The 25,001-nt window shown below is 42.1% G+C and overlaps 1 protein-coding gene across 6 annotated transcripts in view; it reads right to left on the bottom strand.

Moving 5' to 3' along the window:
- Positions 1–25,001, bottom strand: part of PDGFRA (platelet derived growth factor receptor alpha) — a 62,331-nt gene that overhangs the window by 12,289 nt on the left and 25,041 nt on the right. For 5 of the 6 annotated variants that reach the window (XM_017878649.1, XM_017878650.1, XM_017878651.1 and 2 more), the window contains 14 exons: positions 23,451–23,768; positions 21,362–21,622; positions 20,200–20,330; positions 17,808–17,979; positions 17,527–17,716; positions 14,596–14,711; positions 12,844–12,970; positions 11,639–11,832; positions 10,725–10,819; positions 10,377–10,509; positions 7,585–7,689; positions 7,078–7,188; positions 6,578–6,731; positions 4,618–4,784 (listed from right to left, as the gene is read on the bottom strand). In XM_017878649.1, the coding sequence (XP_017734138.1) occupies positions 4,618–4,784; positions 6,578–6,731; positions 7,078–7,188; positions 7,585–7,689; positions 10,377–10,509; positions 10,725–10,819; positions 11,639–11,832; positions 12,844–12,970; positions 14,596–14,711; positions 17,527–17,716; positions 17,808–17,979; positions 20,200–20,330; positions 21,362–21,622; positions 23,451–23,768 (2,274 nt within the window). The remainder of the gene's footprint in view (positions 1–4,617; positions 4,785–6,577; positions 6,732–7,077; positions 7,189–7,584; positions 7,690–10,376; positions 10,510–10,724; positions 10,820–11,638; positions 11,833–12,843; positions 12,971–14,595; positions 14,712–17,526; positions 17,717–17,807; positions 17,980–20,199; positions 20,331–21,361; positions 21,623–23,450; positions 23,769–25,001) is intronic. The other variant, XM_017878654.1, reaches the window with a different exon arrangement.

The raw sequence follows: 25,001 nt of genomic DNA on the forward strand, positions 1-25,001 counted from the left end.
GGGGAGGGGAGGGGAGGGGAGGGAAGGGAAGGGAAGGGAAGGGAAGGGAAGGGAAGGGAAGGGAAGGGAAGAAGGAAGGAAAGGAAGGAAGGAAAGGAAGGAAGGAAAGGAAGGAAGGAAGGAAAGAAGGAAAGAAAGAAAGAAAGAAAGAAAGAAAGAAAGAAAGAAAGAAAGAAAGAAAGAAAGAAAGAAAGAAAGAAAGAAAGAAAGAAAGAAAGAAAGAAAAGAAAAGAAAAGAGATATGCAGAAACATATATCTGGTTTAAAAATTATACACACACACACAAAATGATATAGTTTGGATATGTGTCCCCACCCAAATCTCATGTTGAAGTGTAATCCCCAGTATTGGAGATGGGGCCTGGTGGGAGGTGACTGGATCACGGGGGTGAATTTCTCATGAATGGTTTAGCACCATCCCCTTGGCGATATCCTTGCAAAAGTGAGTGACTTTTTGCATGATCTGCCTGTTTAAAACTGTGTGGCACCTCTCTCTCTCTCTCCCCCCCCACACTCTCTCTCTCTATTTGCTCCTGCTCTGGCCATGTGATATGCCTGCTCCCCCTTTACCTTCCAGCATGATTGGAAGCTTCCTGAGGCCTCCCCAGAAGCAAATGCCTGTAGAGCCTGCAGAGCCATGTGCCAATGAAACCTCTTTTCTTTATAAATTACTCAGTCTCAAGTGTTTATAGCAATGCAAAAACAGCTTAATAGAGAAAATTGGGATCAAGGAATGGGAAATTGCTGTAAAGATAACTGGGTAACAGGCAGAGATTAGAAGAGTTTGGAGGGCTCAGAAAAAGACAGGAAGATGAAGGAAAGTTTGGAACTTCTTAGAGACTGGTTAAATGCTTGTGACCAAAATGCTGATAATGATATGGACAATTAAATCCAGGCTGCCAAGGTCTCGGATGAAAATGAAGAATTTATTGGGAACTGGAGTAAAGGTCACCCTTGTTAAGCCTCAGCAAAGAACTTGGCCACATTATGCCCATGCCCTAGGAATATGTAGAATTTTGAACTTGAGAGTGATGACCTAGGATATCTGGTGGAAGAAATTTCCAAGCAGCAGTATTCAAGACATGGCCTGCCTGCTTCCAATAGCCTACATTCAGATGCAAAAGCAAAGAAACGACTTGAAGTTGAAACTTACATTTACAAAGAAGCAGAAGCTAGGCACAGTGGCTCACACCTGTAATCCCAACACTTTGGGAAGCTGAGGTGAGAGAATTGCTTGAGTCCAGGAGTTTAAACTAGCCCAGACAACACAGCGAGACCCCATCTCTTAAAAAAAATAAAAGATAAAAAAAATAAAAGGGAAGCAGAGCATAAAAGGTTGGAAACTTTGTAGCTTGGCCATGTGACAGAGAAAGTAAAAGCTTTTTGGGGAGAGAATTAAAGAGGGCTGCTGGGCAACCACTTGCTAGAGAAATTTGCATAACTAAAAAGGAGGCAAAGGCTGATTGCCAAAACAATGAGAAAAAGGCCTTGAAGGCATTTCAGAGACCTTCATGGCAGCCCCTCGCATCACAGGCCCAGAGGCCTAGGAGAGAAAAATGGTTTCATAGGCCAGGCCCAGGGTCCACTGCCCTGTGCAGCCTTGACACACTGCTCCCTGCATCCCTATGACTCCAGCTCCAGCCATGGGTCAAAGGAGTCCAGGTGCAGCTTGGGCTGCTGCTTCAGCTTGTGACAGCCATAAACCTTGGCAGCTTCCATGTGGTATTAGTCTGTGGGTGCACAGAGTGCAAGAGTTGAGGCTTGGGAGCCTCTGCCTAGATTTCAGAGGATATATTAAAAAAAACCAGGGTGCCCAGACAGAAGCATGCTGCAGGAGTGGAGCCCTCATAGAGAACTTCTACTAAGGCAGTGCAGAGGGGAAATGTGGGGTTGAAGACCCCACACAGAGTCTCCACCAGGGCACTGCCTAGTGGAGCTATGAAGAGAGGGCCACCATCCTCCATGAATAATATATCCACCAACAACTTGCACTCTGCACCTGGAAAAACCACAAGCACTTGACACCACCCCCTGAGAGCAGCTGCAGAGGCTGAACCCTGTAAAGCCACAGGGAGTTCCACCCCTCCCAAGAGCTCCACTCCTTGCACCAGTGTGCTCTGGATATGGGATACGGAGTCAATGGAGTTTATTTGGAGCTTTCAGCCCTGCTGAGTTTTGAACTTCTGTGGGGCTTGTAGCCCCTTTCTTTTGGCCAATTTCTCCCTTTGGGAATGGGAATGTTGACCCAAGGTCTATAACCGCATTGTATCTTGGAAGTAAATAACTTGTTTTTTATTTTACAGGCTCATAGGTGGAAGGGACTTGCCTTGGTCAGATAAGACTTTGGACTTTGAGTTGATGCTGGAATGAGTTAAGGCTTGAGGGGACTATTGAGGAAGGATGATTGTATTTTGAAATGTGAGAGGGACATGAGATTTGGGAGGGTCCAGGGTCAATATGATATAGTTTGAATATGTGTCCCCGCCCAAATCTCATGTTGAATTGTAATCTCCAGTATTGGAGGTAGGGACTGGTGGGGGATGAATGGAGGGGACAGCTTTCTTATGAACGATTTAGCACCATCCTTTTGGTGCTGTCCTTGCAAATAGTAAGTGACTTCTTGTAAGATCTGACTGTTTAAAAGTGTGTGACGTCTCTCTCTTTCTCTGTCTCACTTGCTCTTGCTTTGGCCATGTGATGTGCCTGCACCACTTTGCCTTCTGCCATGACTGGAAGCTTCATGAGGCCTCCCCAGTAACCGAGCAGATCTACCAGCATCATGATTCCTGTAAAGGCTGCAGAATCATGAACTAATTAAACTTATTTCCCTTATAAATTACCCAGTCTCTAGGATTTCTTTATAGCAATAAAAGAACAGCCTAAAACACACAGACACACACACACACACACACACACACAACACACACACAGATAGCCACAAGGACAAATCTCACACATAATTATTTTGTTTGCCTCCTAAATTTCTTTTTATCAACCATAGTTAGCAAATCGTCTCAGTTACCTTTAAAACACACATACACATAAACACACACTAAAATCTTCCATGATGAAATACATGGAGCACATATACAAGCTACATGAAAAAGTAGCTTCTGGGAATTGCTTTATTTTCTTTTTAAAGCCACCTTTGTAGTACTTTGCTTATAGATTGTTAATAAAATCAACCACCAATCACATGTGATAGCATCTTAGAGATCAGTGCCAATGACTTTGCTTTGAGTTTCTTTGTTTGTAACTTGTCCACTTTCCCCAGTTAGTCCCATCTGGAAGGGTCCCAGGGTTTTCGAGGAAGAAGGCAATTTAATCCAGAAGTTCTCAATTCTTTTTGAAAATGTTCAGGCAAGTGAAGAGTAGCTCTAGCCATTCACATTTTTTTCAGATAGCCACGGAAGGCCAGAAAGCAGTGGTCTGCCTGCCAAAAGGGCTTGGGCCTGAGCATGACTCAGGTTCCTCTGACATTTTGTGCCAACTCCACCAGCCCAGCCTGGGAAGCAATGTAAACTATTTTTAACAATATGGGAGGGGAGAGGAAGTACTGGTTCCGATACTCTCACTGGCTAATCTTTTAAAAGCGCTTGGAAGTTCACCCATTTGGCAATGAGAAGTGAATGGAACTTGGAACTGCAGAAATGGAAAATATTGTGTACTGAGCTTTGCAAAACAAACAAATTCCTTTTTTAATGGATTGTACCTTTCACTTAAGAACCCTGAAAACATTCAGAGCACATCAATAATTTCCAAAACAGTGTCCAGGGCAGCTCAACACTTTTTTGCATTGACTAATGGGAGGACTCAGACCCAAAAAGACAAGCTCACAGGACAAGCCAATGTCAGACTTCCAACCTCATGTCTCTGACCAGTCCAGGGCTCTGGAGGAACCACCCTGAGCAGATGTGAAGTGGTCCATCTGGTCTGGGCATCAGCTGGACTCCCTGGAGTTTATAAATCAATTTAACCCTGCTATATATTCGTGTGCTTAAAACACAGATAGACCCACCTTCAAAAAACATTCACCAGAAACACTTGTCCAGAAAATGTAACTGCAAATTATCTACTCTAGAGTTCCTCTCACAAACTGAATGTTAGGAAAAGTAAAAGCAAGGGTTACTGAACTCATAGACATCAGAGACTTCTAAAACTTAAGGAAAAAAAACGGTGTGAGGAACAAACATAAGACTGCCAACTTGTAGGGGTATTACATTACTGCCAAGTAAGGGCATTAAAAAGAATATCAATCACCATATTTTCATTAAAAAAGAAAGACATGTTAGCAACAAAAAAGGAAGTTCATTATATCAGAATAAGTAATTATTTTTTAAAAAATATTTACTGCAGGAACATACCAGGAGAATTCTTTAAAACTATTACATTTAAAGTTTAAAAAATTTGTTACATTGTCGGGTTTTATTCTTTTCAGTTTACAGGCCACAAACCTGGAAATATGTCACAGAACTGGCTGTGTAGACCTGAATTTAGAGACCACGTGGGCTGCCAGGTTCACTTACCATCCCTATACACTTCCCCCCTAAATACTTTAAGTATCATAATAAACCACTGGACAGTCCCAATACCCAGAGTGAGTATAGACACTTTTACCTAACATAGATTTCTTCTTATATGAGGCTGGACGATCATACAGTGATCTCTGGATGTCGGAATATTTAGAAACCTCTTTCCTTTCTAGCATGGGGACATACTGTGTAGTATCAGCCTGCTTCATGTCCATGTAGTCACCATTGTTTTCAAAAGATAAAATAACATAGCTGTAAAAACAGAAAGAGAAAACTTACCCAGGGTGCCCTTCTGAAATGGTCATTCCACTTTCAGTAGATGATGATTTTGGGGGACCTACAACGTGCCAGGTACTGAGGTAGGCAAGGGAGCTAACCAGGTAAAAGCAAAACCAATCCACACCCTTCACGTGAGGTGATCTAGTCAAGGAGATGAGCATTAATCAAATAGTCACACAAATACATGCACCACAGCAATTCCACCACTGGATGTCTACCAGAGGAAAGGAAGTCATACGAAAATGATACTTGCACACACATGTTTATAGCAGCACAATTCACAATTGAAAAAATGTGGAACCAACCCCAAATGCCCCTTAATCAAGGATGGATAAAGAAACTGCAGTGTATCTATACATATGTATATATAGGTATATATATATATATATATACTACTCAGCTATTAAAAGGAATGAATTAATGGCATTCACAGCAACCTGGATGGTACTGGAGACTATTATTCTAAGTGAAGTAACTCAGAAATGGAAAACCAAACATCGTATGTTCTCACTTATAAGTGGGAGCTAAGCTATGAGGACACAAAGGCGTAAGAAGGACACAATGGGTTTGGGGACTCGGGAAAAGAGAGGTGGGTGAGGGATAAAAGACTACAAACTGGGTTCAGTGTATACTGCTCCAGTGATGGGTGCACCAAAATCTCACAAATCACCACTAAAGAATTTACTCATGTAACCAAATACCACTTGTTCCCCCAAAACCTATGGAAATAAAAGATTTTTTTAAACAGGGGAAAAAAGAAATATAACAAACAAAATAAATACACAGATCAACTCAAACTCAGATGTGCTGTGAAGGAAGAATGGTTTCAATAGCCTGTAAGAAAAATGACTTGATCTGGGGATCACGAAAGCACTTTTCAGAAGACGTAGAAAGAATCCCACTGACAAAGATGGGAAAGACTGGGGGAATATTTGTCATGGCACCTGGCACATACAAAGGACTCCACAATGTCAGTTGCCATGATGATTACTGTCCACTTGTTTTCAGAGCCAGTTCCCTGCGCTTCTCTTGCAGGAGCCCGCACCTCCTGTAGAGCCATATCTAAGACAGTGGGGCTGTGCTCCCATGGATCTGTAAGTCCATTACACTTAAAGTTTGAAGAATTCACTACATTAAGTCTGTCATTATTCTTTCTCAGTTTTTCAACTCACAGGCCTTGGAACCTGAGCCAAGTGGCCATGTGGCTTGGGCATATAATTCCTTCTACCCAATCAATTTAGCACCCATTTGGTGTCCACTAAGTAATTTATTATGAAGTGAATTCATTGTACTTTCTGATATTACAGAACTTCCTATCTACAGCTCTTTATAGCCACTTGTAGGTTTCTGCAGTAGGGATCACTATCATTGGCGTCATTTATAGGTCCAGGTTCAGCAAGGACCTCGAGCTTGGAGATCCACAGACAGTTCTCGCAAGGTTCCAGAACTCAAGCATCCCTGACCAGAGCTGCATTTTATAGGTCTAAATGGATCACATGTAAATAGCAGAAGAGCTCCCAGAATCATTCTAACTCTCACTCTCATTCAAACCTATCAGCAAGGCCTTCCCATGTCCAAAACACCTGTAGACATCATGAATCTCTCTGCATGATCATGGAATAGTCAACTGGGCAGGATGGTTTGACTCTAAGTCTTGCTACCTTGGGCATTGAACCTGCAGACATGGAATCTATCAGGACATGGGTCTTTTCATTTGTGATGCCTGTAAGATAATGATAGATAGCAACGTCTCTCTTTGCACCCACCTCCGTGTGCTGTCATCAGCAGGGTTCAACCCAAAGATATCCAGCTCTTTCTTTGGCTTCTCTGGGTGGCGGCTCAGGAAGCTATCCCTATTCTTATGCAAATAGTTGACCAAATCTCCGTAGAAGCAGTACTCCGTGATTATGTAAATGGGGCCTATGGAGACAAAAATCGTTAGGAGATGGGTATGAAAATGAAGAACAAAAAAGTCATGAATTATCCTGCAGACCATATGGGGCAGAAAAAAACAACATACCAAAAAAGTGTTTGTTTTTTTTTTTTTAAAAAAAAGAGCCATGAATGGCTATGACTGGACTGGCAACAGATTTTGCTCAAAAAACAATGAGCTTCCATCAATTCAAGGGACCGGTCAGCTCCATTTAAGGGACTTCCATTCCCTGGCATGTGTGGGGATGGAGAGTGGAGGATTTAAGCCTGAATGAACAGTTTTCAGAACCACATGTGTCCAGTGAAAACCCTCACTCCAGGTCAGTGAGCCCACCTGACTTGGTGCAGGCTCCCAGCAAGTTTACAATGTTCAAATGTGGCCCCAGGTGAGTCATTATCTTCAGTTCAGACATGAGAGCTTGTTTTTCACTGGATCTGGCCGTGGCTGTTGAAGGAATAAATCACATATCAGTCCAGCTGAGCTACCAACTTCCCGTGCTCAGAAAAAAACCAAGAACATGACTAATCCTGTGATTGGATATCATTCTATTTACCAAAAGTCTAAATGAAGTAGATGGCTACTTGGCCTCAATGCTAATAACTAATTCCTGGTCTTTCTAGCAAAATGAAGTCCGGAAATAACAAGCTCTTAATTTTCCAACATATGGGCAGCAAAAGCAATCTAAATAAACCTAATTGACAAAATTGTCTAAATACACATAAAACCTGGAGTCAAAAGAATCAGGATCTAGTCCTAAATGTCTTATTTACTAGCTGTATGATTTTGAGAAATTCCTTTAATATCCCCATGCTCAAAAAATCCCCAGGAAGGAGCACTTACGTTTTAGCATCTTCACTGCAACTTTCATGACAGGTTGGGACCGGCTTAATCCATAGGCTGTTCCTTCAACCACCTTCCCAAATGCTCCAGACCCCAAGACCCGACCTGTGGGCAGGCAGAATCATTAACACCCAAAAACTCCAGCCGCCTCCTCAGCTTTCTGCACCATAGCCAGCTCTCTGTGGGTGGACAGCTGGGCGGGTGTCTTTCCTGTTTGGAATAAGCATAATGACTCCTCCAAGTCATCGTGTCAAAAACGGAATTGAGCCCACAGGGAAGGAAATTAGCATAATTGCTTTTGTCGAGTAACATTTGCAGGGGAAAGAAAACACAGACGGGAGAAAGGAGGGTGCAGCCCTCCCTGGTGTGAGCATGCTGTCTACCAGCTCCGTGCTGGGCCAGCCCCTGGGATCCTCTGCCTTCGGAGGCTCTCACCCATACGCCCTGGTTCTCTCCCCTTCTGTTTTCCATATGCAAACAGGGGCATCTTTTGTCTTAGTAAATTATTAGCCACTGGAAATACTTCAGGATTCAAAATATCACTGATTCCAAGGAGTGACTAAGTAAAAACTTCAGACTGGGCTCACTGCTCCCTATTAATTAGGAAAGCCACTCCACCAAGAGCTAAGCATGCCCGAGAGCACAGCAATTAGCTTCATGTTGGGAGGAGACTTACGTAAAGACACTGAAGCTGTTGTCCCACCCTGAAAGTGCTCACAGTCTGAGAGAAACATTTCCCAGGGTGTCAGTCTCACCGCGGATAGCCAAGCCCAGGAAAGACTTGGCTCATGAAAGACACTAACAGCCAACACTGACTCTTACTGCATGTCTGTGTTACTGGAAATCGTACCTGGAAAGGTATTGCTTCACCAGCAATGCCTTTCAGTATAATGGGAATTATGCCCCTTTCCCCGTATTTTACTACTTTTTAACTCCCTAAGCTCCTCATCCCTTTTTGGGAAATAGGCAGGAAAATAAAGAAAGCTTAGATATAAATATTTGAAATTGGGAGCAGCTCTTATAACCGCCCCATGAGTTCTCCTTGCCTGCTGCCTAGACAGAGCCAATTTATCAAGGCAGGGGAACTGCAATAGAGAAAGGGTTTAATTCACACAGAGGTGGCTGTACAGGATACCTATTCTACTATTCTACTATTACTCAAATCAGTGTCTCTGAAACTGGGGTAATGGGGTTTTTAGGATGATTTGGTGGGTAGGGGGTGAAATAAGGAGTGCTGATTGGTTGGGTCAAAGATGAAATCATGAGCTGATGCTGTCCTCTTGCACTGAGTCAGTTCCTAGGTAGGGGCCACAAGATCAGATGAGCCAGTTTATTGACCTGGGTGGTGTCAGCTGATGCATCAAAATACAGGGTCTCCAAAATATCTCAAGCACTGACCTCAGGTTTCACAACAGTGACCCTTAAACCGTGCTTTCTAATCTTGTAGCTAATTTGTTAGTCCCACAAAGGCAGTCTAGTTCCCAGGCAAGAAGAGGGTTTGTTTTGGCAAAGGGCTATTATTGTCTTTTTTTCAAAGTCAAACTATAAAATAAGTTCCTCTCAAAGTTAGTTTGGCCTATGCCCAGGAAGGAACAAGGACAACTTGGAGGCTAAAGCAAAATGGAGTTGGTTAGATCATATCTCATTCACTGTCATAATTTCCTCAGTTGCAACTTTTGGAAAGGTGATTTCACTCTGCTGCCTTGCTTGATTTCAGTTTAAGTAACTCTCCAAGCAGACTTCTGTATTTTGGAATGAGACAGGTAAGTAATTAAAACCTGCATTTGGCATTCTTTAACGTATGTACTGTTAGATCATTCATCATAACACAACCTCTACCTATACTTCATTTGCCTTTGTCTTGCTTTCATTCATTAGGAGTGTGATTTAAAAAAAGAAATACTGCCTTGGACTAAAGCTTCATATTCTTGGTCTCAGCCCAGGATTGAAATATTTGAAATGCTTGTGGTAAGTTGACTTGCTTATGTTTACATATTTTGCCTTAAAATGTACCTATATTTTTATATTCCATATTCTAAATATATAAAAAGGAGTATCGGCCAGGCGCGGTGGCTCATGCCTGTAATCCCAGCACTTTGGGAGGCCGAGGCGGGCAGATCAGGAGGTCAGGAGATTGAGACCATCCTAGCTAACACAGTGAAACCCCGTCTCTACTGAAAAAAAATAAAAAAAATTAGCCGGGCGTGGTGGCGGGCGCCTGTAGATCCAGCTACTTGGGAGGCTGAGGCAGGAGAATGGCGTGAACCCGGGAGGCGGAGCTTGTAGTGAGCCGAGATGGCGCCACTGCACTCCAGCCTGGGCAACATAGCGAGACTCCATCTCAAAAAAAAAAAAAAAAATTAAACAAAATAAAATAAAAGGAGTATCTAATGCACCTTTAAAACATACTGAATCAAAACACATTTTGTGGTTGTCCTCATTCATTTCTCATCTGCTCATTTTTAGTCACAGAAATTCATCTCATTTTCAATTCATGTCATTTCTAAAGCAAAGCAATTTTGGTGGGTATCTTTGCCAGCCCTTTTCATATTCTCTTCTCCCTTTGTAAAATTTTCCTTAACTATAATTTGTTATGGAACGAGATTTTAAAAAATCATTGCAGTGATCCAATTAACTCATTGTCAAGACAGAAATGTATTTCTGAAAGCAAATTTCTATTGCCTAGTTCTTACTAAGCACAAGCTCAGGTCTCTATTCTGCCAAGGCCTATAAATTGTAAAGCTGTGTGCAAGGGAAAAGGGAGTCTTGGGAGGTCACCCCATGGAACTTACCAAGCACTAGTCCATCTCTTGGAAACTCCCATCTCGAGTCATAAGGCAGCTGCATCGGGTCCACATAAATATATTCATGTCCATCTGGGCTGATTGATTCAATGACCCTCCAGCGAATTTCATACCTCGGTTTCTATAAATGACCAGGACCGGTAACTGGTGAATTACCAAAGTCCCAGTGCACCAGAGCTTCAATGAAGCTGCACAGTGACTGGACACAGTAGAGTCCAACAACGTTCACTCCACATATAATTACTGAGCTCCTTCTCTGTGCCAAGCACTGAGCCAGGTTGCTGTTCTTGTTCTCATTGGCTTCAAAGATCTTTAGTTTTATGAGAAAATATCTACCTGTTTCCAAATGACAACCAGGACAATGAGTGAGATGATCACAATCACCAGCAGCACCAGGACTGCAGCAGCCACCGTGAGTTCAGAACGCAGGGCTACGTGACAAGAGAGAGAGGCACAATGAAAAGTTTCCTGGCAGACATGCACGGGGGCAGCAAGGTAGTGTGGCTGTGTCTGAGCCAGGAATCTCTCACTGCTGGTGGTGAAATGTGAGGGCTGTCTGGTTCATTTTAGGGATAGGAAGTACCATCTCTCAAACTATCTACACCCAGGAAACTACATCAACTCTTTCCTTATACAAGAAGGGGACAAAATTCAATCAGGAGAACTCAGTATTTTCTCCAAAGTTGCTCCAACAGTAAACTTATGGGCAGAATTTGAATAGGAACAATAAAGATGGATAAATGCAATTGACAGCTACTATATGGGCAGACACGTCTACTCCATATGCTTTATTATAAAGCTTATTTTGTAAATTGCATTTTGCTTATATTGCTTTTGGCTTCATCCATCTTTTAAGGAGCAATGAGACAGAAGATCCTTCTTCCCCACACTGCATCCACATACACAGACATTCAAAGTAGAAACTGTAGCTATATTATTAGACAAGCAAAATATTGAGGAGCCTCTGCAAAATGCTGTTTTGGATCTGAATCTAAAACAAAGTCCTAGGTAGAGGTTGCAGTGAGCCAATATTGTGCCACTGCACTCCAGCCTGGGCGACAGAGCAAGACTCTGTCTCAAAAAACAAAACAAAATAAAGCAAATTCCACATGCCTGCCTTTAAGAGCATTCATAACTAAATTTCTGCCTTGGGACCTTCATTTCTATATGACTCCTATTTGGGATTCAAAGTTTTGCCTGGGGGAAATGGGGCTCAGCTGATGAGTTGTCCTGACTGTTGAGGAACTCACTGGGAGCCACCAGCTTCAGCTCTCGGTTCTCAGCTCCAAGGAGATTCTTAGCCAGGCATCTCACCGCAATGGTCTCTTCCACTTTGGCAAAAGTCACAAGGCCCTCCACGGTACTCCTGTCTCGGGGGTGGATCTCCGTGATGATGTTTGAGACATTGTTGGCCAAAATCGTCCAGGAAGTTTCATTATTACATCTAGAGAGAAAAAGGGCCTAAGTATAGGGCCAATTCCTGAGAGTCATGGCAATGAGTGGAGCCAAGGGAACACTCTAAGATGGCAAGGTGTTGGGATCTTGTCTACATTTTGGGGCACTACACACTGATTTATTTTACATGCAGATGAACATTAAAACTTGTCTGCATGTGCTAAAGAGGGAATAATTCACACATGAACTGAACGTGTTTACATAGCAGGCAGAGATAAATGCGTTTAATAAAATACGACTACCATTCCCCAATCTTGAACCTATGAGCAAACTGAACAGTTCAATTTCAACCATATTTAATGATCTCAATCTCCCACACCTTCAAAAAGGCCTGGAACCCTCCCTTCTCAACACTCACTCTGGGAAGAGCCCCTAAGGTGTCACTAGGGTTGCGATGATCCTCAGATTGAGTTATAAGAGCTAGATTCCTGCTCCACACTGGAATCTACTAGAAACTCCAGTCAACATCCAAGTCCATCCTTAGCCCTAGGAGAAGTTAAGATGAGGAGTCTCTGTCTAGAGGAAGAAACAACTGAGGCTTCTGAACACAACCAGTTACCAGGGATGAAGTGTAAACACACCGCTCATGTGCCCATTTAAGAAGGCTGAGGACTGGGAGGAGGGAGGAGGCACTGGCAAATTAACCCACCAAACAGCAGGTAGGCAGATAAGGGACTAAGCAGTCACATTTATGTTTACATGCAGTCTGACCACCAAACAAAGTTCACCAAATAAGGTATGTGAGCCAGGGTAGTAAAAATCTTCTTAGGACAGTGGTTCTTAAAATTCACTCTTTTTTTTAGATTGGAGACACTTTGAAGGTCTAATGAAAGCCAGGGACCTTCTCCTTACAGCTATTTGTGACAAAAGATACACACCCTGAAGCTATCACACCCAAAACCCTATCTTATAGTCAATAAGTAAAATGTATTTGACATCATTTGTGTCAAGGGAGAAAGCTTCTGACCACAAAGGAAGAAGATACATCTGTTTTCCATACTTCTTAATATCCTTGCATATCATCCACTCAATATCAGGAAGTGGCGTGCCTTCAGCTGTGCACCTCACCGTCTGTCCCCCAGTTGAGCCATGGTGATCATCGACCAAGTCCAGAATGGATGAAGGAACTGCGAGAGGCAGAAAGAAGTCAGAATGGAAGAGTTCGTGTCCCAGAACATGTGGGACTACAAAGTGGAAGATGAGTTCACAACTCATCCACGTGGCATTCAAACCACTCCAGAGGGGCTGAAACCAGTTGTACAAGTAACACTCCAATTTAGACAGACCCACATGATTAGCAGCATTTTCACAGTTTTGGTGTTTTGAGATTTATCCCTGTGATGTTTTTAACCTGGAGTGAACAAAGTGAAGAGTCCATGGTTGTGATGTCTCACACATGTAACCCCAGCTACTTGGTAGGCTGAGGTGGAAGAGAATCACTTGAGCCCAGGAGTTTGAGGCAAGCCTGGGCAACATGGTGAGAAGAAAGATGAGAAGGGAAAGGGAGGGGAGGGGAGGGGAGGAGAACGGAGAGGAGAATGAAGGAAGGAAGGAAGGAAGGAAGGAAGGAAGGAAGGAAGGAAGGAAGGAAGGAAGGAGGGAGGGAAGGAAGGAAGGAGAGAAAGGAAAAGAAAAGAGAGAGTGAGGGACGAGGGAGGGAAGGAAGGAAGGAAGGAAGGGGAAAGGAAAAGAGAGAACAAGTGAGGGAGGAAAGAAGGAAGGAAGGAGAGAAAGGAAAAGAAAAGAGAGAGTGAGGGAGGAAGGAAGGAAAGAAGGAAGGAAGGAAGGGAAAAGAAAAGAGAGAGTGAGGGAAGAGGGAAGGAAGGAGAGAAAGGAAAGGAAAAGAGAGAACAAGCGAGGGAGGGAAGAAGAAGGAAGGAAGGAAGGAAGGAAGGAAGGAAGGAAGGAAGGAAGGAAGGAAGGGAGGGAGGGAGGGAGGGAGGGAGGGAGGAAGTCCCTTGGTTATTTGGCTTGAAAGGCAAGGAATTTCTTAAAATTATATTATAGCTTAGGATTCAACTAATGGATTCGGCTAAAGTATAATCTAAAGCAGCATTTACCAAAATGCATCTGTGGTATATTATCAGGTTTTAAAGATTCTTCCCTAAATCTGTGGTCAAATAAATTAGGTATACGGTGATGTTTGTATCACAGGTTTTACTGTGAGGATCACATGAATGCACCTCAGACGGCACCTGGCACATGGCTGGGACTGGGGATAGGTGCTGCGCCTGATTGTAAACAGACTTGGGCACTCTGTTCTGGTAGGGACTGGTGTACAATGTCTATAAGGAAAACTTGTAGCAAAACTCTCCAGAACAATCTAAGATCATCTGGACCAAAAAGTATCACTTCTCTATTCTCAGATTGAGAAGCAGGTGCTAAGCAAGCTGGTGAAGGCCAGGTGCAGTGGCTCACACCTGTAATCCCAGTACTTTAAGAGGCCAAGGTGGGAAGACAGCTTGAACCCAGGAGACCAGCCTGGGCAACATGGCAAGAGCCCATCTCTACAAAAATAAAGAAAGCTAGTGGAGCCTAGGGATTCCCCGCCTACTCTAGAGTAACCCCGAACCTCCCAGAAATACCTGAATTCCTAAGTTCAGCAGAGGTATACCTAATATGTGACATCTGCAAACACTGCTTCTCCCCTAAGTGTTGCTTTTCTTCCATGACCCAGGAGGAAAGTGCCAGGCTTTCCTTGGAAGACACTCATCTACAGAGCTAGCATTATCTTTATACTCCCTTTACATACCTTGAGTTAACAGTTCAAAAGTATAGCTCTTCACATCATCTTCATTTTGAGCTACAATAGTATAATGGCCACTGTCTTCTTCCTTAGCACGGATAAGCTTTAATTTGCTTCGATACCTTTTAAAAAAAGGATTTTGTTTCAACAAGCAGTAGCTAAGTAAGTTCCAATTGTTTAAGCAATTGTACTATTCAATTTAAGTTTTATTTTACTGTAAAACTAAAGTCATCTTGTTTTCCTTGTCCATATCATCTCTTCTGGAATTCTCAACATTCAGTGCACGTACTGAAGGCCTGGATCATACACACAATTCTTACAAGAGAAAATCAGACATTCAGAGATGAGCAGTGGTCATCTCCAAGAGCTATCAGTTCAGCCAGGGTCTGATTTCTGAAAGAATAAACACAGCCTACCAGCTTTTCTTTAAAAAAACAAAAAAAAAAACCCTTTGATTTTACCTTTTTAAAAAAATATTTGCTTCCCCTAAATATCCATCATTTAGGTGGTTCAGCAAAACAATGGAATACCATTGGAGGACAGAATAAGGACACTTTCTACATATTGGTATGGAGAGGTCCACAGGATATGACATTCCTACTTGCTTGTATTTTGCTTAAAGAAACTCTGGAAGGTTTCCTAAGAACCTAATTAAACAAATAAAGGTGTTTCCCTGTGGGAAGGAGGGGAGAATTGGGCAGTTGGGGACAGGAGTACAGTAAGGCTTCTTACAATGCACTCTCTTTATGTCTGATTATTTTTCAAGCATGGGATTCTATCACCTATTTAAAAGAAAAAGTTATAGGCTGGGTGTGATGACTCACACTGTAATCCCAGCACTTTGGGAGGCCAAGGCGGGTGGATCACTTGAGGTCAGGAGTTCGAGACCAGCCTGACCAACATGGTGAAACCCCCATCTCTACTAAAAAATACAAAAAAAAAAAAAATTAGCCAGGCATGGTGGCACACACCTGTAATCCCAGCTACTCAGGAGGCTGAGGCTGAAGAATCGCTTGAACCCAGGAGGCAGAGGTTGCAGTGAGCTGTGATCTTACCACTGCACTCCAGCCTGGGTGACAGAGCTTGCAAGACTCCATCTTAAAAAAAAAAAAAGTTAGAAAAAATATGCTTCTACAAACTTTATTAAAGAGAAGCTTCCCCAAAAATATTTTACATGGATTATAAATGACATCTGGTTGTGTGTGTGTCTGTGTGTGCATGCGTGTGCATAAATATAGTATGTGCCCACTGGATTGTCCTTTATAAATCATCACAGTGTGAAAAAGCAACTGGAATGGAAAAGAAAAGCACCGGTCATGGAGTGAGAAGATCTCGGGCATTATTACAATTCTCCATGCCTCAGTTTCCTTGTGTGTAAAACATGATAATTGTACACATAGCACAGAGTCATTGTGAGAGTTAATTAAAGGAGATTGTATGTGTGAAAGGATTTCATAGTCTCCAAAACACTTTGCAAATGCTGGGGCACTCAGACCTATGAAGAGAGCAGGCTGAACCATACTGAGTGTGCTCCAGGACTGGATTTCCTTAGAGAGTCCCCTAGGGCACAGTGGGATGCTGATTACCAAATTATCCTCTGCTGTTTGTTGTCTATACTTCTTCAGCTAAGAAAACCAGTGGGTCCACTAGTTTTAAGCTCCAGGAAGCCAGATCCCCCACCTACCATGTTCATCTTTATATTTACTGGTTCATAATAGGAACTAAAAAATACACATTGAAGGATCCTTGAATCATTAAAAGGAAAACGCAGCTTTCCAGAACCACTCAGTTGGCAAGCCTGTCCTGCCATTGCTGTGGATTATGGCTTGCAGACAATGCTCACACATGTGTTGGAGGTGTTAGCTGTACCAGTGTTACCCTATTCCTCTCTGGCTGCACAGCCTCATGGAAGTTCCTTATGGAAAGCTGCCCTCCTCGTTGTGCACCTTCATTTTGTGTCAACAGAAAGCCTACCAGATTCAGTACCCCACTTCATTTTTCCTTTACTATTCTATAGAGGTTGTAAAATTCCACTTTCTCAGACTGCTTCTCAATTACACGTGGAATTTAGTTCAGAAAGAAGAAAGCAAATCATGAGGTGAACTGAACTGATGAGAAAGGCTCTGTTCTTCCTCCTCCTGAAGGCTTGAAATATAGGACTGACTTTGCCTTTCTGAGATGATTTCTGACAAAAGTATAGGGCTGGTGAGCTGGGTGCAAGATGTACCTTCTGACTCTTGGGTTCTAATCACAGCTTAAAACCTCAAGAAGCCCCATGATATCATCTGATCCAATGCCTTGCCTTGAAGGACATAAGGTATTGTTTACCCTGCATTGTAGATGAGGAAACTGTGGCTGAGGGTAACTCACTCAAAACACCACTACCAGTTAAGAGATGAGAGCAATCGACCATTCTGATTAAAAGGCAGGGATCCAAGTGATTCATTGCACATCTCTTTCCTGACTAAAGTCAGCCAGGCTCTACTCTTCTTTCCTGTGGAGTCCTCAGTTAGGGCAAATGGGTTCCAGATTAAGTCTATGATGTTAACTTTCACGTAAAGTGATGTGATAACTACTTCATGGGTGTAATCACCATACATGTCTACTTGCAATATGGATGATGAACATCAGGGAATGTATTCAATCTATTCAATCCTGGTGAGTCCAATTTTACCTCCTTTCTTCCACCCTAGCTGAATACAGTGACCTGTCTTTCCCCAGGGGCCAGAGCTTTTAGTTCTTTCTTCTCATCTTCTCATTAAATAAATACCATATTGCAATGTTATCATTCAAGGGATGTGATTTCAAGCATCTCTTAACTCAGATTGCTACATTTTCTAGAATGACTTTGCGTCTGGGTTGTAAGACACACACAAACCTCAGTCCGCCTCTGATGCACACTAAAAAAAGGCATACTTGGGCAGAGTGTTTCTTTACCTTATTTCCTGAATCTTTTCCACATCAGTGGTGATCTCCGTGAGATTTTCGATCAGAGTCAGATTGTTTTTCAGCCAGGATATCCTGGGAGGTGGGTAGGCCTGCACCTCTACGACAAAATGTTTGACTTCATGCAGGTTGACAGATTCCAGCTGGCTAAAGGTGGGTTTGATTTCAATGAACCCTTTCTCTGTACAGGGAAGAGTTTCCATTAAATAAAGATTACCACATATGGATCCCGAGCAGCATGGACGACTGACATTTTAGAAAGCGGAATGTACCATGAACAGAAATAGTGACTCTCTTCATTTCTTTGACCTCCCTGGTAGCCTGGCGGGCAGCACATTCGTAATCTCCACTGTCTTTCACCGTGGCCTCGGGGACCGTCAAAGTGTACACCAATTTGATGGATGGGACTTTGATTTCTTCCAGCATTGTGATGCCTTTGCCTTTCTACAGCAAAAGGGGAAGAAAACCGACTTTTAAAAAGCTCGCTCCTAGGAGTGAACTCTATGGTAAACTATGGACTCTGGGTGATACGATGTGTCAATGGAGGTTCATCAGTTACAGCAAATGGATGGCAGGGATGTTGACAAGCGGGGAGGCTATGCATGTGTGGGAGCAGGAAACACATGGGAAATCTCTGTACCTCTCACTCAATTTTGCTGTAAACCTAAAACTGCTCTAAAAGATAAAACCTAAAGAAAAAAAGCTAGCTGCTTAGAAACTCATGAGATTTTTTATTTCGTTTTTAATTTTTCTAGAGACAGAATCTCTCTCTGCTGCCCAGGCTGGAGTGCAGTGGCACAATCATGGCTCACTGAAGCCTCAACCTCCCGGGCTCAAGCGATCCTCCTACCTTGGTCTCCGGAGTAGCTGAGGCTGCAGGCCCATGCCACCACGCCTGGCTAATTTTTAAAACATTTTTGTAGAGACGGAGTCTCGATACGTTGCCCAGGCTGATCTCAAACTCCTGGCCTCAAGTGACCCTCCTGCCTCGGCCTCCCAAAGTATTGGGATTACAGGCATGAGCTACCACACCCAGCCCATTTTTTAAAAGGATAGTTAATGACACATATAAGGTGTTTGTGCTATACTGCTGAAGTATAAAGAATGTAATAAACTACTGTTTAAAGAATAACACCTATTAATTATTCAATGTTTATCTATGGATAAGAAAGAGTTAAAAGCCTTATCTCAGTCAAGCTCAGAGGCTCACATGTGTAATCCCAACACTTTGAAAGGCCAAGGTAGGAGGATCACTTAAGTCCAGGAATTCGAGACCAACCTGGGCAGTATAGTGAGACACTCATCTCTACAAAAAAAAAAAAAAAGAGAAAGACCAATAAAAAATAAAAGTTTTAGCTCCCTAAAATATAAACAGTGATGCTCTGAGAAGTAGTCTTTCCTTTGTCTCTCCGTATTTTACAAAGTTTCTGCAATAAACCTACATTACTTTTACAATCAGAAAAAAACCATATTGTATGAAACAATACTTTGATTATATATTTGTAAGCCAAATAGCATGTACTTTGGTTTGGGAAAAAAATGCTGTATCCTATAAATAAAAAGTAGTGTTTATGTTTTAGGGATTAACAGCAATCAAGCGTGAACAGAAGAACCAAATCACTCCATATTTCAGGGAAGATGTACATTTGTTGGACTGTAAATGTCCCTTCACCATGTGAAGTTTATGAGGCAATAGTGAAAATGCCCACCTTCCAATCAGATGCCCCAGGACGAATGAAAAGCAGTGTCAAATGCATGGGAGAGAGAAATATATAAAAGGAGGGAGATCAATGGATAGAAGGACAGAAAGCTGTCAAATGCCTAAAAGAACAGGGAGCAGAAATTTACAAGTCAGGAGTAGAGGGAAGAAATATATATATATCTGGTTTTTGTTCCCCATAAGAATGTTAGTCATTCCTGCATTTGGGCATTCATAGCCTCTTACACATGGCTCTCTTACTTGGTGACAATGCATTAGAATGACTGAGACTCTGTAAATCTCCAGTGACCAAGAGGCAGCATGGTGGCTCCCTTTCCCCACTTCCATCTCCCCTCCTCCCTTCATCTGGCAATATTGGACCAGCTTCTGGTACAGTGCTTGGGATTGAGTAAACATCATTAAACCTTTGCTGAATGATTACATGGTGACTGTTCACTGAAGGTGAGCCATGCAAAGGTCAGGCACATAGGAGGTGGAACAGGAAGACACACTGTCCTCAGTGTCAACAAGGCAGAAGAGGAAGGAGTGCGGGCAATAAACACTATCAGATGAATCAACCGTCAGGAGCACAGAAGCCAAGACAATGACAATCAATGACTCTCCTCAATAGTAAAATCCAGCGGTTTTTTTGCTCTTCTAAGTCTTTGGTTGATATCTTGTAGCCAGAGAACCTTCCTATTTCTGTCTGACTTCTGAGAAAGAAGGCTTAGTGCACACTCTTTATGTATTCTGAAGGCCCTGGTCCAGCAACTATCGTTTCAAACTCGCCCATTGATCAAGGAGCCCTAAAGGCCTTTTAATCAAATGTGTTCATCATAGAGGTGGGAAGCTAAGGTCTAGAGAAACTCAGTGATGTGCCCCTCAGTGACAGACCCAGCACAAATGCAGGTCTTCTGAGCCCTGCTGCTCTGCTCCAAGCCATTGCACATTTTGAGGGTACCTACCACTTCTCCAGGGTAAGTCCACTGAAGGTCAACCACCTCATTGTTAAAAACAGCACAGGTGACCACAATCGTTTCCCCTGACTTATACACGGTTTTAAGAGCTTCCATTTCTAGATCCAGCTCTGATGTTGCTATAAAAAAGAACAAATACAAGGGCCTAAAAATCCATAGGATAGTAAGGATCTTATAAAGTTTGGGTGGTGGTGTTGTTTTTTGTTTTTTTTAAGAAAACCCTGAAAAATAATTTGTGAACCAATTATGAATAGAAGCCCTGATCAAGATAAAATTTGGAAAATCTCACAAGGCTTGATTTTGAGATGGTGTACAACAATTAGGTGTATAGTTATAATACAGAATTATAAAATAATAACAATAAAAATAAATTCCAATCAAACAGAACACCGCATTCCTCAGCAGTGCGTTAGTTATGGTTATACTCGTCTACAATCACCTTGACTGACATATTTATTCATTTAATCAACCAACCTTTGATGATCCACACTGCTCTAGACACTTTGTTTCCATCCAATTTTTTCTTCTCTTCTTCTCTTCCACTCTGCTCCTCAATTATTCTCAGTACTTTCCCAGAACCTAGCACAGTGCCTGGCACAAAATTAGCTGTGCTCTGATTTTAAAACAGTGTACTCTTGCTGCTACCCATTCCTCCACATAGAATAGTGGTCAGGAAATATCTGTTGACCTCAGCATGTATTATACTTCCCCAAGCGTACTAACTGTGGACATCAAAGGGTTGAAGTCTACAACTACTTTCTTCAAAATTGAAATCATTTTTCTTAAGTTACTAAAATTAATCTAGGAATCTAACCCCCTAGGTGTATGTTTGTTTTTAGGGCCTCCGTAGTCAGGAATGTGAATGAAAGTAAGAGGCTTATGTAAGAAAAGAATTCCTTACAGTATTTTGAAGTCAACTGATGAAACATGAAATCTTGCATGAGTAATCAAGCTTTAGCCTTTAGTAATTTTAAGCTTATTATTATAACCATAGAGGTCACCCTGACACTGTATTAGCTGGGGTCCTAAATCCCAAAATCAGAATTTAGGATCACCAGTGGTGATGATTTAAAAAAAAAAAAATCATACATGCACCTGATGATTTTGCCTGTTACTCTTATTTAAAGAAGGAAGGAGATGATACAAGTACCTTTTAAAGCATAAACATTAAATGGGATGGTCTGGAACTTCTTTCCTTTGACGGTGGCCTCACAGATATAGGGCCCTACAGTGAAGGTCCCATTAAAGCCCTGTCTGCTGTTGTAGGAGGCAGGTACCACCCCCTCGCTGTTGTGTAAAGTTACAGGAGTCTCGGGATCAGTTGTGCGACAAGGTATGATGGCAGAATCATCGTCCTCCACAATGACTAAATAATCCGTCATTCCTAGAGGTACAAAGGCTACATCTGGGTCTGTGGTTTGAAAAAGAATGAAGACTCTATTAGACATTAATTTCACCTTTACACATAAATCCAGAAAAACTATCCCACTGGCAGTATTGATACTAGGTATGAAGTTCACCTTTACACATATATCCAGAAGAATTGCCCCACTGGCATTAGTTATCATGACAGCTACAAAATGATTTTTAAGTATGAATAATATCAAATTGCCTGTCTCCTGATGGATAATACTGATGATAAATATCAATACTGGACAAGAGTTGTGGCTCATGCCTTTAATCCCAGCACTTTGGGAAGCCAAGGTGGGAAGGTTGCTTGTGTTCAGGAGTTTGAGACCAGGCTGGGCAACATAGAGAGATCCTGTCTCTACAAATAAATAAATAAATACTAACCAGGAACCTAAATCAAAATTTAAACAACTAAAAACAAAAATGAACAATAAAATCATAGAGTTCAACTCTGTTCAAAACAGGAAAAAATATTTCTAGTTTTATTATGAAATACTTTCAAAAAACTCTTATCACCTGTAGTCAGTACGATTGAAAAGTAGCACAGAAATGTGTTTGTTAAAAAGTAATCCTTTGAGAAATACATAAAATTTAAAGAAGGAGAAGGAGAAGGAGCCTGAGAATTTCCTTTCCAAAAGATAAACAGCTACTTAAGCTACGATGGTAAGAAGTTCTAAGATTCTCAAACATCAGCTGCAGAAAAGGCCCCTAAGTCTCCATTATTGTGAAATAAAAAGATCCCTGTCAGACCAGCGATGCAGGGGCTACTTGGATGGCATCTGTGCTGGAAAAAGATAGGGAACAAGAAGAATTTTGGACAATCTTACACGGATTAAAACTTCAGGGACTTGTGTGCCTTTAACACATTCATGATCCTACCATTCTCTTCACAGCAGGAGACAATCCCTCCACACCTAGAGGATTTTCCTGAAGGAATCTAAGTGTGAATGAAGTTGGGGTGACATTCTAAATGTCTTCCCTTTTCAAAACAAAGTTGTTTACTTTTTCCTTAATTGTTAAGAAGGAAGGCTCATATGAATAAGAGTATCATGAAAGAAGTAAAGAGGGTCTAGATCCCTGGGGACACCCGTAGTTACAGAGGGTAGGAAGAGGAGCCCATTAAAAACTGAAAAAGAAAAGGCAGAAAGGTAGGAAGACACACTTCTGTGAGAACCCCCTTCCTCGACCTATGCCAAAATAGCAAGGATGGCAGGAATCCTAAGCGGTTTCTATTTTGTTCTAAAACCAAGGATTCTAGCCACAGTCCTTTTTAATTTACCCAACTGCCACCACTTGTGTTCAATCCTTTGTCCTTTTAATTAAATGTAGGAGTAGGCCAGGCCCAGTGGCTCACGCCTGTAACCCCAGAACTTTGGAAGGCTGAGGTGGGTGGGGCTCACTTGAGCCCAGGAGTAAATCGAGTGTTTATTTGGAAGATATTATAATGAACTATCAGCAACTCCAAGACCGGGCTTACCTATTAATTTTTGTATACTCAACACGTAGCCCAGTGCTGGACACACTGTGAGTATGTGTGCAACTTGAATGAACTGAATAGAGATGAGTATATTTCAGATTGTTTATACAGTACCAATATAGGACATGTCATAACAAAGATGACTTTCCAAACTTAATACAGCTCTGAAATGCTAACAATGAATATTTCTTGATAATATTACAAATGATTTTTATTTCTGTGTGTTCGCTTACATCTTTCAAACTTCCTGCAATAAATATTAATTATTTATATATATGTTTAAAACCTTAGTAAATTTAACAGGAAGGACAGGAAGAGAAGAAGCTCGGTCCTGGGGACCCATCCCACTCACCTGGCACATAGATGTAAATGTGCCTGCCTTCAAGCTCATTCTCTTCTGTCTGAGTGTGGTTGTAATAGCAAGTGTACAACCCTGTGTGGGCCGCCGAGGCACTGCTCACTTCCAAGACTGTCACAAAAAGGCCACTGTTGTTTTCTTCATTTCTGATTTCCACATCAGAGTTCTCTTCTTCAGACATGGGGTACTGCCAGCTCACTTCACTATCCCCAAAGCATCTCAGAGAAAAGGATGAATTCAGCTGCACAACCTTTTCATTTTCATTTGGAAGGATAGAGGGTAACGAAAGCTGGCAGAGGATTAGGCTCAGCCCTGCAAAAGGAAACACGCTCTGAATAGGATGCAGCCAGAAAGGACGGTCTCATTCCGAGAACTGAGAGAAGCAACAGTAGCAGCTTAGATGAACAATGACCATTTCTACACAAAAATCCGTTAGCCTGGACGCCCATGAAAGGTCCCCCATTATAACAGCCACTGCATCTGCTGAGAGCAGCAAATGTTCCAAATAGCTCCACCAAGCCCCACTAGATTCACTCCTCCAAACACTCAAATGGACAGAGGATGTCTGATTCCAATTCCATATTTCAGACTCTTATGTGTAACCATAAAATATCCCAAGATGGCACAGGCTCAGGTACATATGGGTTCTTCATGGTTCACAGTCACTGCAGAGGTTTCCCTTAGTTAAAATGAGATGAGGCTGGGGTGCAGCGGCTCATGTCTGTAATCCCTGCACTTTGGGAGGTGGAAGTGGGAGGATCGCTTGAGTTCAGGAGTTTGAGACAAGCCTGGGCAACATAGTGAGACCTGGTCTCCACAAAAAATAAAAAATAAAAAAATTAGCCAGGTGTGCTGGTGCACACCTGTAGTCCCAGCTACTCCAGAGGCTGAGGTAAGAGGATCACTGGAGCCCAGGAGATTGAGGCTGCAGTGAGCCTCTGCACTCCAGCCTAGGCAATAGAGCAAGAGACCTGTCTCAAAAAAACAAAACAAAACAAAACAAAAACACATGGAATTAGAACAGAGGCAAGGATACGGACTGAACAATACACAAAGCACATCTGTGCTCAAGAGTTCCACATTTTCCATTTCTTATAGCCCTCGGGCATGCTGTCTCTCCCTCATGACTTCCAGGGCCAAGCAGGATGATGTGGATTTATTTATTTGTTTATATATTTATTTGTTTTTATGAGATGGAGTCTTGCTCTGTCTCCCAGGCTGGAGTGCAGTGGTGCCAGATGATATGGATTTTAATTCACAATTGGTAAGTAAAACCCAAGAGTGAAAACTCAGTTCATCTTTGAACCTCAAATTTCAGTCTCACTTATTTAGACTGAAACTGAACTTACTCCTTTTGAAATAGAGTGAATGTGATATAGCAATGGAATCAAAGGTTTGTGGTCATTCTGGATAACGTCCTGTAGTTTTCTACTTCTTTTCACTCTTTTGGACTGTGTATGCAGAGTACAGATAATAAACCCATGGAGCACAGAACTTAGAAAACAAGAAACCCAAGACTGACAGAAGAGATATTTTGACTTAATT

This window comes from Rhinopithecus bieti, unplaced genomic scaffold (genome assembly GCF_001698545.2).
Source record: "Rhinopithecus bieti isolate Rb0 unplaced genomic scaffold, ASM169854v2 scaffold_11842, whole genome shotgun sequence".
NCBI lineage: Eukaryota > Metazoa > Chordata > Mammalia > Primates > Cercopithecidae > Rhinopithecus > Rhinopithecus bieti.